This window comes from Bos taurus, chromosome 6 (assembly GCF_002263795.3).
Source record: "Bos taurus isolate L1 Dominette 01449 registration number 42190680 breed Hereford chromosome 6, ARS-UCD2.0, whole genome shotgun sequence".
In the NCBI taxonomy this organism is placed as follows: domain Eukaryota; kingdom Metazoa; phylum Chordata; class Mammalia; order Artiodactyla; family Bovidae; genus Bos; species Bos taurus.
In genome coordinates, this window is record NC_037333.1 from 117,102,946 (window position 1) to 117,119,556 (window position 16,611).

Here is a 16,611-nt window from a genome sequence, read left to right on the forward strand (position 1 = left end):
ACCCCTGGACGCCATTCACCAGGCCCCCCTGCCAGCCGGTGCCTGGGCTCTCCCTGACCCCTGCCAGCCCTGCCCAGCTGCGCACGGGGCCAGCGTCCCAGGAGGCAGGGGGCGGAGCCATCAGGACCCAGAGGCACTCCACCCCGGGGGCCCTGCCCCCTCTCTTGAGCTTTCCTCCACACGGCAGGAAAGACAGTGAACAAAGCACCCAGAAGATGAGAACTGAAGAGATGCTGGAGACGCAGCAGAAGATGAAGAGGAGATCTGAGCAGCTTGGGGAGGACGGCCCCCGGCAGGGATGTGGGACGGGAGGCGGCCACACACACGTGTGGGCAGCTCTCAGCGCACGGAGGCATGACGTGTGTCCACATCCTTGTCACCTGACCCCAGGAGAGGAAATAACTGGAATGGGGAAAAGAGAATCCAGGCTTCCTGGAATCAGAGAAAGACCAAGGGGTTTCCTGAGGGCAAGAAGGAGACAGAGAAAGAACAGGCAAGTCACTCAGAGGAGCGGTTAGAAACATCAGAGGGGAAGAAAAAGGTCTAAACAGCTTTCCTCCCGAAGCTGTGACCACCCACGGGCACCACAAGCAGTTGAGTGTGAGGTCTGAGGGGTGGTGTTCAAACTTAGACTTTTTCACCCAGCTCCACCAAGTGTCAAGTTCACGGCTTCTACAGCAGATACCATGGGCCTCCCATCCGAGAAATCCTTCCCAGGACACAGAAAACTGACAGGCCGGCCAAGTGGGCAGCTCCAGGGGCCACAGGGCCGCCGGAAGAGCAGAGCCACGAGGACACCGACACGCCCTGTGCCCGGCCTCCGGACGGCACCTCCGACCTTCCATCTATGTGCAGGGACTCACTCAGAGAAGCGAGAGAGAAAATAGGAAGCGATGCAGCCTGGTGTCTGCACGCGGCCTCCCAGTGCACACAGAGCCTGGTGTCTGCACGCGGCCTCCATGCACACAGAGCCTGGTGTCTGCACACAGCCTCACACGCACCCATGAGCTGTCCGGTGCTTTTGCAGAAGCCTCGTGATGCCACAAATCTGAAAATGTTTTCTCCAAGTCCCTCACGAGACTCGCCTGCCCTCCCTGCTCCAGACGCCCTCCGAGCTCGCACACAGACTGAGAGTGTGGGGTTCACCCCTGCTTCTCGACTGCCCGTGGCTGAGAGTGGAGGACTGGGGCAGAGCCACTCATCAGCATGGCAGGTCCGTGTGGGTCACCTGCAGCCCCCAGCTCTGAGCACACGCGGAAGGCAGGAGGGGACCAGGCTCTGTCACCAGCACACCCCAGGTGCAGGGACGAGGCCTTCCGGGTGCCCCACCCGGGACCTCGGCAACGCCGCACTCCCAGCCGGTGCAGACGCACGGCCACGCGCACGTGTGGGGAAGCGGGCCGGTAAGTGGCCGCAGTGGCGCTTACGAAGACGGATACAATCGCTGCCCAACGATCGATGTGAGAGTTCCTAAGAGTTACAAGAATGAAATATACTTTTCATTGATTTGTTGTTTTAGACCATTAAAAAGACGAGTAAGCGTGGTGAAGCAGGGTAAACAGTCAGGGCGCTGAAGACACTACCATCCTCACACCGCGGTAGGCAATCAATCTCCACGACGCACTTTCAAGTGAAAATCCAAAAAGCAGGTGAGTCCATGGCACTGGGAACGGCGCTGTTGGGGAGAACACCAACGGGGAGCCCAGCAGCCGCGGGCCCCACCTGGCGACCAGGGCGCCAGACCCAGGCCCGGACCTCGGCTCAAGTTCACTCCCGCGACGGCTCTTAAGAAAAACCACAAAAAACGCCTAAATCCCCTTTTTGTTTAAAGTGACCAAGCAGCACCTATTTGCGCGGTGGCAGGCTGGGCGGCGGGATCGATGGCAGGAAGTGGGAGGCGGGGGCGAGCGCGGGGCTGGGCTCAAGCCTGACACTATTGATCGTACCTAGTTCAGCTGGCCTCGTAATTAAAATGTAAATTTGAGAAAGAGATTACGTCCTGACAGAAATGGTAGGATTAAGGAGAAGATAAAAGCCCCTCAGTGAAAATTCAGAGAAAGAAATGAGAAAGAAACGGGCGCCAGCTCCCCAGCTGCGGGTTTGGATGAATCTACTGCAGAGTCATCGCCTTTAATTGAAAACCAGTGACGACCATCAGCTGGCATTATGAACTGGCGCCCAGCACTTCCTGCACTGCCCTGCAGCGCCAGGGTCCACGGTGCAGACCCGGCCCCGGACCCCTTGAGGAGCAAGGGGTCTCCCACCACCGCCGTCAGAGGCCCGTCCTGGGGCACAGCGGCCCCTCCTGCAGGGGGGCCTGCCTCCTCCCAGGCGCCCGGCCCACGAACCCCCAGGGAGCAGCTCGCCTACACTCTGCGCACGTGGCCATCGTGAGGACAAGCGGGGGCCGGCAGCACCCGGGGGGGGTCACCTACGCTGGTGCCTGCAGACCGAGCACCCCCTCGAGGGAGGTGGCCGGGGCAGACCGAGGAGACAGGCCAGGCCCCTCAGCGCTCCAGCACCCAGCCCTGCTGCCTCATGGGCGCGGGATGAGGCCTGGGGGTGGCGGACCCAGACCAGGCACCTGGAGGGGCACGGCAGAAGGCCAGGCCCCAGGAGCAGCCCAAGGTTCAGAGGAGACCTGCGCTGGGACGGTGTGGCCAGTGAGGTCACCGTGACGGTGAGGCGGGGGCTAGAGGGCTGGGGTGGGCAGCGGCTGCACCCTTGGGTGTCCAGGGAGGGCCTCAAGGCAGCAGACAGGGGGTCTCGAACAGCGGGTGTGGGACACCCTGGTCACATCCACACTCCAACTGCCTGAGCACCTAACTCCTGAACAAACTCACTCTCACCTCACACACCAACTCAGACCTCAAGGCGACAACTCACTCACTCTCCACACAAGCCACATGTGGCAGGCTGCACTCGCCCCTCTGGACACAAGGCGCCCCTGCGCACACGCGGCTCCTGGAGGCTTCTGGAAGAGAAACCCCCAGCAAAGGCAGGGGGCTGCAGCGCCTTCCCGAGGGGCCCTGGGGCTCCTGGACAGAGGCTGAGCCATGACCCCACCAACAGGACCAGGACTCAGGGAGGCCCACGCCAGCAGGCGCCTGGCCACATGAGGAGAATCAAAATTTTCAATGAAAGTGGCTCCACAGGGGCAACCGGTGGGATGGCAGAGACCCCAGGACCAAGTGGCACAGACTGGGCACCCCTGAGGCGGGCCCCCCGCTCTGCGGGCCCAGGCTAGACCCAGGCCCGCCCTCAGGGGCCGTGTCCTGAGGGCCCCCTCCCGGGCCCATGCCGCTGCTCACCGCACTCAGGCCGCAGGTGCTCGGGGACACAGGCCTCGTAGCCCTCCTTCTCCGGGACCTCCACAAAGTCGTCCTCGTCTTCATCCTCGTCCCCGGGGGCTGCCGTCTGGGGAAATACCCCAAGCTGTGAGTGACAGCCACAGGCAGAGCCCCAGCCCCGCCTCCGGGTTGGGGCTCAGCGCTGACCATGTGGCCACATGCACGGTCCGCCCTGTTCCCTAAACTGCAGCGGCCCCCATGCGCCTCCGCCAGCTGGCCTGCTGAGGCCCACAGACGGGCACGCTGCAGCCCAGGGAGCCCCACGGGCCCGCGGTCCTGGCCCTCCACCCAGCTCCAGCCAGACCAGAAGCATCACCCCTGGGCTCCAGACACTGCGGCTGTGATCATGGCACTTCCAGAACGTCTCGTCCTCGAGAGCGGCTTGTTAAAAGGCCACTGAAGAGAAAGCCTCCCCTGGACGGGGCAGCCCTTCCTACTGTTCTCTGAGCCTGGATCCCCCAAGCCCCCCCACCCCGAGTCCAGGGCCCCGACATCCACTCCCCCCCAGCTCCCTCCCTGGTGGCACCCAGCTGGGCTGGAGCGGCAGGGACCCTGAGCGTCGGGGGGCTCACTGCAGGGGGCGGGGCTCCTCTGGAAAACAGCTTGGAGGCGGCCTCGCACTCCCCCCACGCAACCTGAACCAGGGCTCAGCAGCCTACACGTCTCAGGGAGAGAGCCCCCCCCTCACATTCTCAACCCTTGCAGCCCCACGACAGGGCATGGGGCCCGTCCTTCCCGAGAGGGTCACCGCACTTATGTACCTGGGAGCTGGGTCACACGGCCAGCGCCGCCAGGAAACACCCAGAGTCTGAGGGGCCACAGCCCCAGGCCCAACTGCAGGAAACGTTCAGAGAGATCGTGGCGGGGCTGATGCCCACTGGACTCTCACCCTCCCCTCCAGGGTCCATCCCAACAGCCAGGCCCTAGGGCACACGGCTGACCGGGGCAGACAGACGAGGGCCGGCCCGCCAACCCCAGGGCAGGCGGCTGGCCAGGCCACAGGCGCCCAGGACCCAAAGGCTGAGGAGCGGCTGGGAGGCCTAATCAGATGCAAATGCTCTCAGCTTGGGCGCGAGCCGCGACGCGCGTCTGGGAGGCACGGAGACATTAATCATTGGAAACTGTAATTTTTGTTATCAGTCTAACACTGATCAAAAGGGAAGCCTGTCTCCACCGCTGACCTGTGAAACGTCCCAATTATACTCTTTGGAAATGACAGGGGCACTTAACTCCAGAGCCGAGCAAATGACGACGATCAATCACGTTTGAATAACAATGAGCCGCGGACCTGAAAATTATTTTTGTATAGAATCTACCCAGGAATTTATGAAAGGTGGAGAGCAGCCCAAGGTTTTCGGGCATTACGGTCCCGGCTAGTGCCGTGCGTATCAAACACTAAACAGAATTTATGTGTTTTAATTTTCCAAAAGGTAGATGTGGACTGGGTGCTACAATGCATAACACACCGTGCCAGACTTTAAATATGGAGCTCATTTTCATAAAATATTATGCTTATTGCTCACACCCTTGAATTTCACCTGGGACTTTTATTAAATTTTCATTTCCTAAAAAACATTTGGCTGCTTAGCTATTAGGAAATATACTCTCTCTCCCCCCAGGTAAAACTGTTTGTCTCTGTGACTAAGCCCGGGAGCCCTGGCTCTCGGGCTTAGACGCACGCTGACAAGGCCCGCAGGCCTCCAGGGCAGCCTCCTCAGGCCCCAGACCCTGGCGCACAGCTCTGCAGGGCAGTGCCAGCATCCTCCTGCAAGAACTGCTGCGGCCGTCGCTGCCACCCGCACGTCCCAAACCCCTCGGAGGCCGGGGTGAGCCTCAAACCAGGCCCCCGGGGAAGCAGGGGCTCCACTCGCAAGAAAGGTCTAGTTCTCTGGGCTGCGTGGGGCTCTGAGGTGCTGACTACCCTGAGGCCCTCCCACATCCAGCCCCGGGGGCAGCCCAGCCCCGGAGACCAGCAGAAAGAAACCCCCCACCACCCAAGCCAGGCAGTCCTCTCCCAGCCTTGGAGGAGCACTTGGCTGGGGACACCCAGGCCCACGGAGAGTGTCCACCTGCACTTGAGGGGCCGGCCCAGGGCTCCCAGGCGCCACAGTGGCAACCTGCTTTCGAGGTTAAAGGTCACAGATCAGGTCAGAAGCTACACTGGGCATGGGTGGGAGGCAGCTGGGGGCACAGCAGGGGCACAGGGACCCCTCAGAGTCCTGGGGGACATCATGGCCTGCGGGCATCAGGTGGGCAGGCGGCCTGCACAGCAGGGTCAGACTCGCTGACGGTCCTCAAGAGCAGTTTGCTGGTAGTCAAGCTTCCCCGTTGTGAAGAGAGACCACCAGACGCGCTCGAGAAAGCAGCCCGCACTCGCCCAGGGGCCCAGAGGTGCACCCCCCCTGCCAGGTCCACTCCCAGGCCTGCCTGGCCCTGCGGCTGACGCCCAGGCCCCGGGACAGAGCCCGCAGGGCCCCAGGGAGGCAGAAGGCGCCCCGGGCCTCCCTCTCCTTCCACACAAGTCGATTCTCACCCAGTTAAAAGGATGTAGAAAAATGAGGCTCTGAGATCATAATTAAACAAGCAATAAACGTGCTGAAATATACAACGTAATCCGATTACGGAAGTGGGGTAGCGGGTTGCTAATTACTCGAGAAGGATGGGAAGGGCCACCTCCCAGACCTGCCTGCCCAAGGCCTGCCGCGACAGAGCTGGGCCATTAAACACATTCTGTGCGATCTAATTAACTCGGGGCCCCACTGCCATTACTTTTCACCCAAGAAATCACTTTTGTTCAGTTTTATGTGTGTATGTTTCCCTTGTAAAAAAAAAAATGATGTAAGGCCCCGTCAGACAAGTGAGCGCCAAGCTGCATCTGTCTCCTCAGCTTGATGGCAACGCACTTAAAACCCCATTCTATCTTATAAACCAAAAATTAACCGTGCTCAGCTGTGAGGGTCGTCATCACAGCTGCTATTTATATGCTAATGCCCTCCCCGGACCGCGTGCAAATTGCCCAGCCAGGCCAATATCTCACGTGCATCTCTGCTGCCTGGACGCACCTCGGCGGGCGTGGGCCTGCTGCGGGCGGGTGGTGACCATCTCAGGCCCCGAGTGGGCGCAGGGCACTGCCACCTCCCTGCACGGAGGGGCCCGGAGCCGCCAGCCCCTCTCTCACTGGCTCCCGCCGCTCCAGCACTGAGGCCAGCCGGCCGGGGTGTGCGAGGCCGCCACTGCCCCGTCAGGCCCACCAACCATTTCCAGGCGGAGGAAACGGGTTCCTGAGTCTGTCCTGCGTCCAGACAGGCAGCCCCTCCTCCAGGGACCCCACCTGGGGCCTGATGCAGGCTGGCTGGCCTCGCCTAGCCTGGCCTCTGGGCGATAACGCTTTCTCACCATGCACCCCGGCCTTAACAGAAGATCCATGCAACTCTCCCAGACTCAGCCTTCCCATCTGTAAAACAGGGTTAAGGATGGAATCGACCTCACAGGGCTGACTCTGGAATTAAGACCACCCGTGAAAGTATTCGGGAGAGAGCAGCCACCCTGGAGGGTGCTGGGGAGCTGGGCTGTAGGGCAGGGAGGGCCCAGGGCCTGTGGGGGCGGGGAGCTGCCCCCACAGCAGCCAACGTGCTCCCAGTCCTCACAAGAGCACAGGCAGCCCCTGCCCCAGCTGCTGCCCCGCAGAGCGGCCTTTAGCGCATGAGTGATGGAGGGAGCAGTCGCCAGGAAGGTTCACTGGCCCAGCCGGGCACAAGCCCCTCACGGCAGCTGATTCAGCTCCCTGCCTCCCTGGGGCCACGGCACGGTCAGCGCTTCACCCCCAGGCTCTCTGCTCAGGAAGCCAGCACGGGGCTCCTGAAGCACCGAGTGCCATCCAGCCCAGCACAGCCGCGAGAGCCCAGCACACCCGGCCACGAACAGGAGAAAAACGTCACCCAGAGTCACGCGGGATCTGCGCCCTTGCAACGAGTGGGAGCGTGCAGGGGTTAAACCCAAGGCTGCTGGCAGAGCGGCAACGGGAGAAGGGGAACATTGTGGGGGTGCTCCAGCGGCTGCGGTGAGGAGCCCGGGGCCGAGAAAACACCTGCTCTGCACTCAGCCTGCACAGACTGATGCAGAGAATCATTATTTTCTGTCTTACTGGTGGGGGGAAATGAATATTTTGTGAATCACACAATACAAAGTAAGTGGTCATCATAGCTACACAATTAAACAACAGGCAATTTAAAAGTTTCCCAAGGATTTTTATCAGCGTAACAAATGTAGCAGCCACGGATTATTAGGCCTGTCCTCCAGCAACAAGGCTGGAAACTAAATCTACCAAACGACGCTCCACATCGACCTGGCTAAGACCGGTCTCTGCCTGCTTCCACACGGCGCTGGGACGGACACTCCATAGAACAAAAAACTACATAAAACCAAAGTCACACACGTTCAAGCTGGCTTAAACACTCCAAAGACAGAACGCCTACATCAAAGGAACAGAACACAGCAACACAGACTCAAGTGGGAAGCCTGACCAGAGACCCCAGCCAGGTGGCGGGGAGACGCGCCCTACACGCGGCGCCATGCGGCGGGAGCAGCAGGACCTCAGACCCGCCAGTCTCCCAAGGTGTTAGAGTCCAAGTACTGAACCGCAGGCTCCAGGCTCAGCCTGCTAGTGGAGACACCAGGCAGAGACTGAAGCTGCAGACATTTCATGAGAAAACGACTAGGCAAAGACACAGGTCTGTGCGCTCACCGCGGGCGCGCAGAGCTGCGCAGACACTGCCGCGGGGCTGTTCTGGGAGGCGGGCTGCCCGAGCAGGCGCTGCCACTCAGCCACACGCCCAGTCACTCCATCCAAAGGCCCGAGGCCCAGAGAACCGACGTGCACGTGCTCAAAGGCTTCAAGCCTCTAGGTCGGCTCTTAGAGGAGAATTCAGGGCAGCCCCGCTTCCTCCTGCTGAAGCCACCACGCGGACCCCACGCCCCCTGACCCGACTGGACTACCCCAAACACCCCTACGTCCTCAGCCTCCTCTCTGCAGAGGGCCCCCTCTGACCTGACCACGTGCCTCCCAGGCCTTGAGGCTGGCCGGCTGCGGTCAGTGACCTGCTGACGCTCAAGCTGGATCGGGCCCCAGCCGTGAAGAGGTGCACGGTGCTGACCCCCAACCCCCACAGCTCTGCTGAGGCTCAGAAACAGGGACGCGCACACAGGACCCACCGCTCTCCTGTGCCCAGAAAGCACCCTCTCTCACTGTGAAACAAGCATCGAGGTCACAACTGCCAGAATTAACTGACTTCTCATTGAGGTGTGTGCTCAGCAAAGCCCTGTAGAAAGCAGGCCTTGGGAGCAGCCCATGACCAGGTCCACCCACCCATGCGCCCGCCGCAGGAGAAGGGCGAGAGCGCCCCCTGCCGGCCCCCGAGGGCCGCGCAGCGCAGGGGGCGGGGAGCGGAGGGCGGCCTGAGCTCAGAGGCCCTCTCGAGCCGCGCCTCGGCTTGCCCACGGGCAAGGTCGAGGGTGCGCCAAGCTCAGGGCGCTGGCCGCTCTCCATTCTAAGTCCGGAGGCCTAAACCTGACCTCGTCCTCAACAAAGAACGGCACCTGCCCACCCCGGGCCCCTTGAAAAATGGGAGGGGGCGGGACCCGTCACCCCACACCCACTGTGTCTCTTCCAGGTGGCAGAGCTCGACCTAGCGCTGTCCGGCTCTCTGCGCCCCAAGCACTTAGGGAGCCCTGCTGCCTGTTTTCGCACCAGTTCTGACCAGAACTTATGGGTTCTAATCACTAACGTGGTCAGCTGCAGATCCTCTCCCCCAACACACACACACACACCCTCCAGCTGCGGATCTCCCCCCCCCCCCCCACACACAGACCGTCACACACCCTCCAGCTTATGGGTTTAAATCACTAGCGTGGTCAGCTGTGGATTCTCTGCCCCAACACACACACACCCCTCCAGTGCGGATACCTCCCTCCCCCCCCCCCCACACACCCCACACACACCTCCACTATGCACATCACTAGCGTCGTCAGCTTGGTCCCTCCCTCAATGACACACACAACACTGCAGATCCCCCCCACACACACACACACACACACACACACCCTCCAGCTTACGGGTTCTAATCACTAACGCGGTCAGCTGCAGATTCTCTCCCTCAACATACACACACACACACACTTCAGGCTAATCACACGGTACACGCCCCTCAAATACCAGCACACACACACTCTCCCTTCCAGCACACAGCTCGCTGACCCCCCAACCCTGCGCACATCCCCTCCAGCTGCGGTTCCCCCGCCCTACACACACGCCCGCCAGCTACGGCTGTGCCCCTGCCCACACACACTCTCCAGGTGCTCCAGCCCTTCCCCTAGGACATCCTTGGAGGACCCAGGTTCCTCTCTCTGTCAGTACCTTCCTAACCTGAAACTCCAGGCCCTGGCAGGCCACCAAGCCTGTAGGATGGGCCCCTTGGGCACTGCGGGAGCCGCCTCCCCTGCTCCCCTCCTGGGCCCCTCACTAGAGCCCCAGCTCTCCATCCTGGGCCCCTGTCCGCCTCCACAGCCTCCTGCCCAAACCCTGGCCCAGCCCAGCCGCCTGCGGGCAGGGCCTGGCCACGGTCTCTGGTGCTCAGATGAGTCCGCTCCTGGCAAGGAGACACCAGGACCCGCGGGGCTGAGCTCGGACTGGGGGATGTGCCCTGGCTACCCTCACAGCCAGCTAGGGGCACTCACCTCCCCACTGCGGCCCTCCTCTGGCACGATGTCCAGCTCCCGGGACCTCTTCAAGGCGGCTTCCAGCTCAGCCTTCAGGTGGATGGCGCCCTCCAAGTGCCCACCATATGTCCCTGCACGGGTGAACAGCTGCAAGAACAGGGCAGCACCTCCTAGGCCGGGCACTCGCTCTCCCCCAGGGCCAGCCCTGCACCCTCTGTCGGCACACGCAGCCCATCTGGACCCAGGGCCTGTCGTGACCAAGGAGCACGCCCAGGCCAGGGGTCTGCCCTGACCCAGGAGCCCACTGGGACCCAGGAGCCCGCCGGGACCCAGGAGCCCGCTCTGATCCAGGAGCACGCCCAGACCCAGAAGAACACCCAGACCCAAGAGCCCACCCAGACCCAGGGGCCCGCCCTGACCCTGGGGCCCACCATGACCCAGGAGCCCGCCCAGGCCCGCCCTGACCCTAGGGGTCACCCTGACCCTGGGGCCCGCCCTGACTCAGGGCCATACCTGGACCCAGGAGCACGCAGCTGGCAGGAGCTTGTTCTGGATAAGCCTGAGTGCATCCCGGGCCGCACGGATGACGGCCGAGTTGTCCTCATTCTCACGCACCCTCAAGCTGTCTGCGGCAAATGCACAGTCAGCTTAGGGACCACCACCCAGGCAGGTCACTGGGTGTCCCAGACTGGACCACCCACCAACCACTCACCATCTGGCACCCAAATCTGCCTGCCCAGGAGACTGTCTCGTGGCTTTTGCCATAGTGGATTTAGCCTAATCCCAACACCCCTCTCCAGGCCATGAAGTCAGGGGACCCGTCCCACGCCCACACTGCCCTCAGGATGGAGGCCCCACCCGCCCCTCAGCCCAGGGTCCTCCCTGTGAGCTCTGCCACCCCAGCAAGCCTCAGCCGGCACCCCCTCCAGCGTGACCCGTGTCCAGGCCTTGGCACTCCCTTGCAGGGTGGGAGGTCTCGCTGTGGCTGCAGAGGGTGGGTGACCTCCAGCCTCACCCCACCTCTGAGGGGCCTGGGCCACGTGGGGTGGGACGGTCAGTGCCCCTCACCCACGGGGGCCGGGAGGCAGGAGCCCCATGGTGCCAGTGTGGTCACGGCCCACGTTGTCACAAACGCGGCCAAAAAACTGTTCCTTTTGATTCCTCCTCCCAGCGGCCTCTGGCCCACAGAGCGCCCTGCACGTCAGAGGGCCGGCGCCCTGCGCCCCACACGCCAGAGTGCCTTCCCGTGCTCACCTCACAGCCCAGAGGCCCGAGCAGCGGAAGTGTCCCGGGGCCTGTGGCCAAGGCGGCCTGGCGTGGGGGCAGCCCTACCTGAGGACAGCTCCACGTCCAGCGTGTACTGCCGGGAGCCAAGCCCGTGGCGCCGCACGAACCCGTCTGGGTCTCTGTCCTCGTCCTCCGAGGGCGGCCCTCCCGCGTCCATGGCTCCCGGGTGGTGTGCGCAGGCGGCCAGGCTTTTGCTGCAGCAGGGCTGCTCCTCGTCCCTGTCGCCCTTCTCGGGCACGGGGCACCAGGCGGCCCCGGGGGCCAGGTCGAGGTCGAAGGGCAGCAGCAGTCGGAAGCAACTCTCCAGCTCCGTGAGGCAGCCCCGGATCTCCGTGGACATCTCTGTGAGGACAGACTTGGCTCGCTGAGCCCCCGTGGGAGTGGTGTCCAGGAGAGGACACAGGACACCCCGCCCCCTCCTCCACAGGCAGGCGGGCGCTCTGCTCCGGACTCTACGCTGGGACGTTCTGGGCGACACCCTCAACCGTGCCCAGTGAGAGCCTCCCTGGACGGCACTCCTGCCGCTCCCTGCTGAGCTCAGCTCCGCCCCAGCAGCCCATTCTGGCCGTGGCTGCCCGCGGGATCTCCCAGCCCTGTGGCCTTCCTGAGGCCAGGCTTCTGGAAGGGCCTTCGACCAGCCGCCCTTCAAGCTGCTCCCACTCTGGGTGCCCCCCACAGGGAGGGCTGGCACAGGCATCTGGGGAGCAGACTGGCAAGACTGCCGTTGGTGGATGTTGGGGTCACATGGACGGTGATGCTCAGGCCACCGTGGGACGTGTGTCTGCCACGTGGCCGCCGGGGCCGCAGGAGAGGGTGGGTGGCTTGCAGGGGGCCTCTGCTGCTCTCAACTTGAACCAGCTCCGTCCACCTTGTCTACCCACCTGCCCAAAACCCCCAGCGAGCCTCGGCCAGCACCTCCTCCAGCGCTACCCCTAGGCCCACGGCCCAGGCAGCTCTTTGCAGGGTGCCAGGTCCCCGGGGATCTAGGTCTTCCTGTGGCTACAGGGCTGGATGACCCAGCCTCCTCCTCACCCCCCGCCCCCACCAAACTCCCAGAGCAGGCCCTGCAACGGGGGTGCACTGCTGGGCAGGACCTGAGCTCTGCCTGGGAAGGAGCAGCAGGCTGGGTGGGGGGTAGTATCCCCATTCCCCACAGCTCACCTTCCATCTCCCTCGCTGCCCACTCGGACCTTTCCTTGTAGATTCTGTCCAAGCGCTTCTGTCTCTCTTCTGCTCGCTTTCTTTCTGCCACAGTGCGAGCATCCACGTCTTGGAAGTCTACCTGAGAAGTTTAGGTAAAGATCAGGCCCAGCTACGAAGAATCCAACGAAAACCTGAGCTGCAACTGGGCCTAACAGCAGACGCAGCAGCACAGCTGTGCTCAGGAGCTACAGGCCAAAGCGCCATGGCTTCAGGCTCACGCGTGCTGCTTTAACACACGAGACGGCACACTCAACGGTAACACTAAACCCCCAGATGAACACAGCCATCGGCGTCTCCTAGTCAAGTCAGGTAAAAAGACTTCCCGTCACACACGTACTCCAGTGGCGAGGGAGGCTGCTGGGCAGACCCAGGGGCCTGAGAACAACGCTCGAGGGGACCCAGGGGGCAGTGGGAAGGCAGCAGCCACAGGCCTGGAGTCGGCGGGGGCAGTACCGGTCCTAGCAGGTGTCGCCCACCCAGACTGGCTGGGCCCGGGCGCAGAGCCCGGCAGAGAAAAGGGCAGTGTTGAGCAGGTGACTCTCACGCTCCTTTTCATCTTGTGGAAACCAGGGCTAAAAGCTCAGCCCCACCTACACGCGGGGATGAGCTGAGGCTCTTCCTTCACAGCTGCTGCTCCAGCTCCAAACCACCCCCTGCCCAGACTGCACGGGCAGGCAGTGCAGTGCAGGGCCTGCCCACCTGTTTGCTGTGCTTTAGGAAGTGGAAGCCAAGGGCCAGCTTCTTATAGGCCGCGCCGTACTTCTCATTCCAACCACGGATGGCCTGGGTGGCCGCCTGCCTCAGCCTCTGTGCCACCTCCCTGGGGGGCGGCAGCGGCCGCTCGTGGTCGGTGCCCAGCGTGAGCTCCAGGAACTCCTGGAAGTTGGAAACGACCAGCGTCCTGAACTGGTGAGACCTGGCAAAGAGCTGGTCCAGGACCTGGAAGGCGGACAGGCGGATCTCCGCGTGCTCCTGGCTCAGCTGTGCCATCAGCAGGTGGTAGGCGTGGCCAAGCTGCTCTTCTGAAGACCTGGAGACACAGCCGCAGTGGCAGGGACGCAGGCATTTCCAGAGCCATTTGCCCTTCCCCCAGGGCAGACGAGCACTGCCCATGTGCCAAACCTGGCCCCTGCCTGTTGCTGGATAGCCCACAGGGAGAGGTTTTAACTACTTTCATGAAGACAAACAGAAAAACAACATTTCCTGAGACGAGAAAACGCTGTGAAGGTCAGTGTCAGTGCGTACGATTTCACTGGGACCCAGCCAGGCGCTTTCACTCATTCGGCCGGTTGACCGCCCATCCACAGCTGAGTGCCTGGGAGCCTGAAGGACTCTTGGCCCGCCCAGCCAGCAGCAGTGCAAAGACCCCACCCCAAGGGGAGACCACCCCCCAGCCCCCTGGAAAGCTCTGTGGCCTTCCGGGAGCTACCCCAGGAGGCGTGCAGACCGCAACCCCTCTTTTGTTCCTCTTTCCAGCTATCCTCACCCTCCCCACCCCGCATGCCCTGCTCTTTGGGGGTTTTCAGGGAATGCAACAAAACCTGACCTGAGTCACCATGTTTAACCAAAATGTAAATTCGTATCACTTAAACGATCACCTAAGTTCTGTTCTGTAAACCACGTGACAAGGATAACCAACAAATTTCCTTGCTTCTGTGGCTAGCACCTGAGAGGCTCTTGGCTAAGAGTTTTGTCCACAGACAGACAGGACCCACCCCCAACAGAAGAGTGCACCTGTGTGACCTCTAACCTTCCTCCCACATATGTTCCAACACTAAGTAACCCTTAAGTCACGCGCGTGCGCTCAAGGACAGGCACCCACACAGAGAGCTGAAGAGACCTGTTCTTCCTAAGGCTGCACACCCCTGCCTGGAACTGCTGCCCCAGAACAGGGCCAAGCACTCCCGGGGAGATGTCCTGAGGGGGCTCCTCTGCTGGTTCTTCCCCAGCAGAGAAGCTGACCCCAGGGTAGCCCCACATTTTCCTAGGGTTGGCACAGACTTGCTGAGACATTGAGCCTTAAGACATACTTGCAAATTTTCTTCAGTTGCTTCATTTTCTCGGGGTTCAATTGGGGCTCTCCTGAAGTTGTGAGCTCTTCGACCAACTCTGAAAGCTTCTGATCCATATCTAGAAACAGGAAACGCAAAGACGCTGAACGACCACCTAGCATCTCACAGCTCTGGGTTTTATTAGACGTCGCTGCGTTCCACTGTGTCAGGCCAGAGTGTTGGCACAACGCTGACGAGTCCTTGCGACCTGGCCTCTGTGACATAACCCCCGATGCCGAAACTTAACAAGTCAAGGTGAGATTCCGGGCCGGGTCAACAAGACATTTTTGATGGTAATTAGGAAAAGGGCAACAACAGGTGCTCTGGAGGTCTGCAATCTGAGCCCACCAGCGAGAGCCACGGAGCACGCAGTCACGCTCGGCGGGAAGGCAAGGACCAGAACGGCCTGAATTACACTCAAGCTAGCTTTCCCGCAGGACGGCAGGCGCACCTCTCCCCTCGCCAGCTCGACCATCCCTCCGAAAGCCACAGGGTGGCCTCTAGACCCGCAGGGCGAGTTGCTGCAACTCGACCTGCTCGCGGGCAGCCGCCTGAAGCGGGTATGGAGGAGGCCGGGGCGCCGCGCCGCACGGGGAGGGCCGGAGTCGGGGGAAGCGAGGACGCCCGGCGGTCCCCGCGTCTCCCACCAACAGTAACGTCCGCCGTCGCTGATGCTCGGCCGCCGGGGCGCGGCCGCCCCGACCTCCGGGACAGAGCCCCAGCTCCCCGCCGCCCTCGGGCCAGTCACGGCCGACGAGTCCCAGTCCTAAAGCCCGGGGCGCGGCCGGACCGAAGAGAGCGGCGTCCAGGGAAGGGCGCGGCGGGGGCATCACGGGGCGGGGGACGAAGGAGGCGCCCCCGAGAGAAGGCTCCCAGCCCCACCTACCGCGCTCCCTGCCGCTCGCCTCAGCCCACCCTTCCGGCGAAGGGCCCGCCCTCCGTCACGTGCCCCACATCGCGACAGTCATTGGCCGCCCTAGCCCGTGCGGCGCGGGGGCGAAGGTCGGAGCAGCCAAAGCCCCGTCTAACCCGCTTGGCCGCCGCTCTCTGGTTAGCCCGCCCCTTCCGGCTCAGCCCCCGCCCTCTCCTGTCACGTGACGCCCAAGCGAGGCGAGCAGTGGCCCGCCTGGACCCCGAGGCGTGGACGCGGGGTCAGGGCGAGGCCGGCGCGGTGACGCAGACGCGCTCCCGGCCGAAGGCGGGTGTGTGGGGCGGGGGGGGGGGGGTCTGACGGCGAGCGAGAAAAAAGGAGGCGGGCGGGCGCGGCAAGGCCTTAAAGGGGCCGCGTGCGCGTGGGCTCTGCCGGCCCGACTAGCGGTGCGCGCTCGGCTTTTCGGCGTCAGCGCCGGAAGCGTGGCGGCTCCCCGGCTCCGGGCCGCCCGGTGGGTGCTGCCCAGAGGGCTCCCCGGGCCGGGGCTTGGGCGGACGCCCCAGCCGTCCCCGAGGGGTGGTGCCCCCGCTGGCAGCGCCCTCCCCGGTCCGTGGGCAGCGCGGGGAGCCCGGCCCGGGGGACCCTCCCCGGAAGACCCGCCCTGGCTCGTCTGCCAGCCGCTCGCTGGCCGCACGTCCCAGGGGCGGGACCGGCGCGGGGCTGGGCGTTGGTCCTCCCGAGGCCGCGGCAGGGACGCCCCCAGGCCTGGCGGCCCTGGCGTGCTCGGACGCCCGCCGTAGCCGGGCCCTCGGGAGGCTCCCCGGGCCCACGGCGCCCGCACGGACCGGCGAGCGGCAGCTGGGGTGTGTGCCGGTGTCCGGCACACCGCGCCTCCGCGGGCGGCGGTGCCCGACGCGCCGGGCTCCCGTCTCGGGACGGAGAACAGGACGCCGATTGGACCGTGTGGTACCGCTGACACAGAACGCCCAGAAGAGGGGGACCCCGAGCGGAGGGAGGGGCGGGGGACCCGGGATCGGGGGTGGTGGTTGCCCAGCCTCGTCTGTGTTGAAATGTTGAGTTGTATCTTTGGAAAGGGTGGCTCTTGTGGTATGTGAATTACACTTTAATAAATAGC

At 63.1% G+C, this 16,611-nt stretch overlaps 1 protein-coding gene across 4 annotated transcripts in view; it reads right to left on the minus strand.

The window, feature by feature from the left end:
• Window positions 1–15,529, minus strand: part of UVSSA (UV stimulated scaffold protein A) — a 28,927-nt gene extending 13,398 nt beyond the window's left edge. Inside the window, exons 1-8 of one of the 4 annotated variants that reach the window (XM_002688454.7) lie at window positions 15,492–15,529; window positions 14,585–14,684; window positions 13,254–13,584; window positions 12,513–12,633; window positions 11,397–11,693; window positions 10,578–10,690; window positions 10,083–10,211; window positions 3,312–3,417 (exon numbers count right to left, since the gene is read on the minus strand). In XM_002688454.7, the coding sequence (XP_002688500.3) occupies window positions 3,312–3,417; window positions 10,083–10,211; window positions 10,578–10,690; window positions 11,397–11,693; window positions 12,513–12,633; window positions 13,254–13,584; window positions 14,585–14,682 (1,195 nt within the window). In that variant the 5' untranslated portion in view covers window positions 14,683–14,684; window positions 15,492–15,529. Of the gene's footprint in view, window positions 1–3,311; window positions 3,418–10,082; window positions 10,212–10,577; window positions 10,691–11,396; window positions 11,694–12,512; window positions 12,634–13,253; window positions 13,585–14,584 lie in introns of all 4 variants that reach the window. The other 3 variants (XM_024993754.2, XM_005208299.4, XM_015471760.3) reach the window with 3 other exon arrangements.
• Window positions 15,530–16,611: the final 1,082 nt, after the last annotated feature.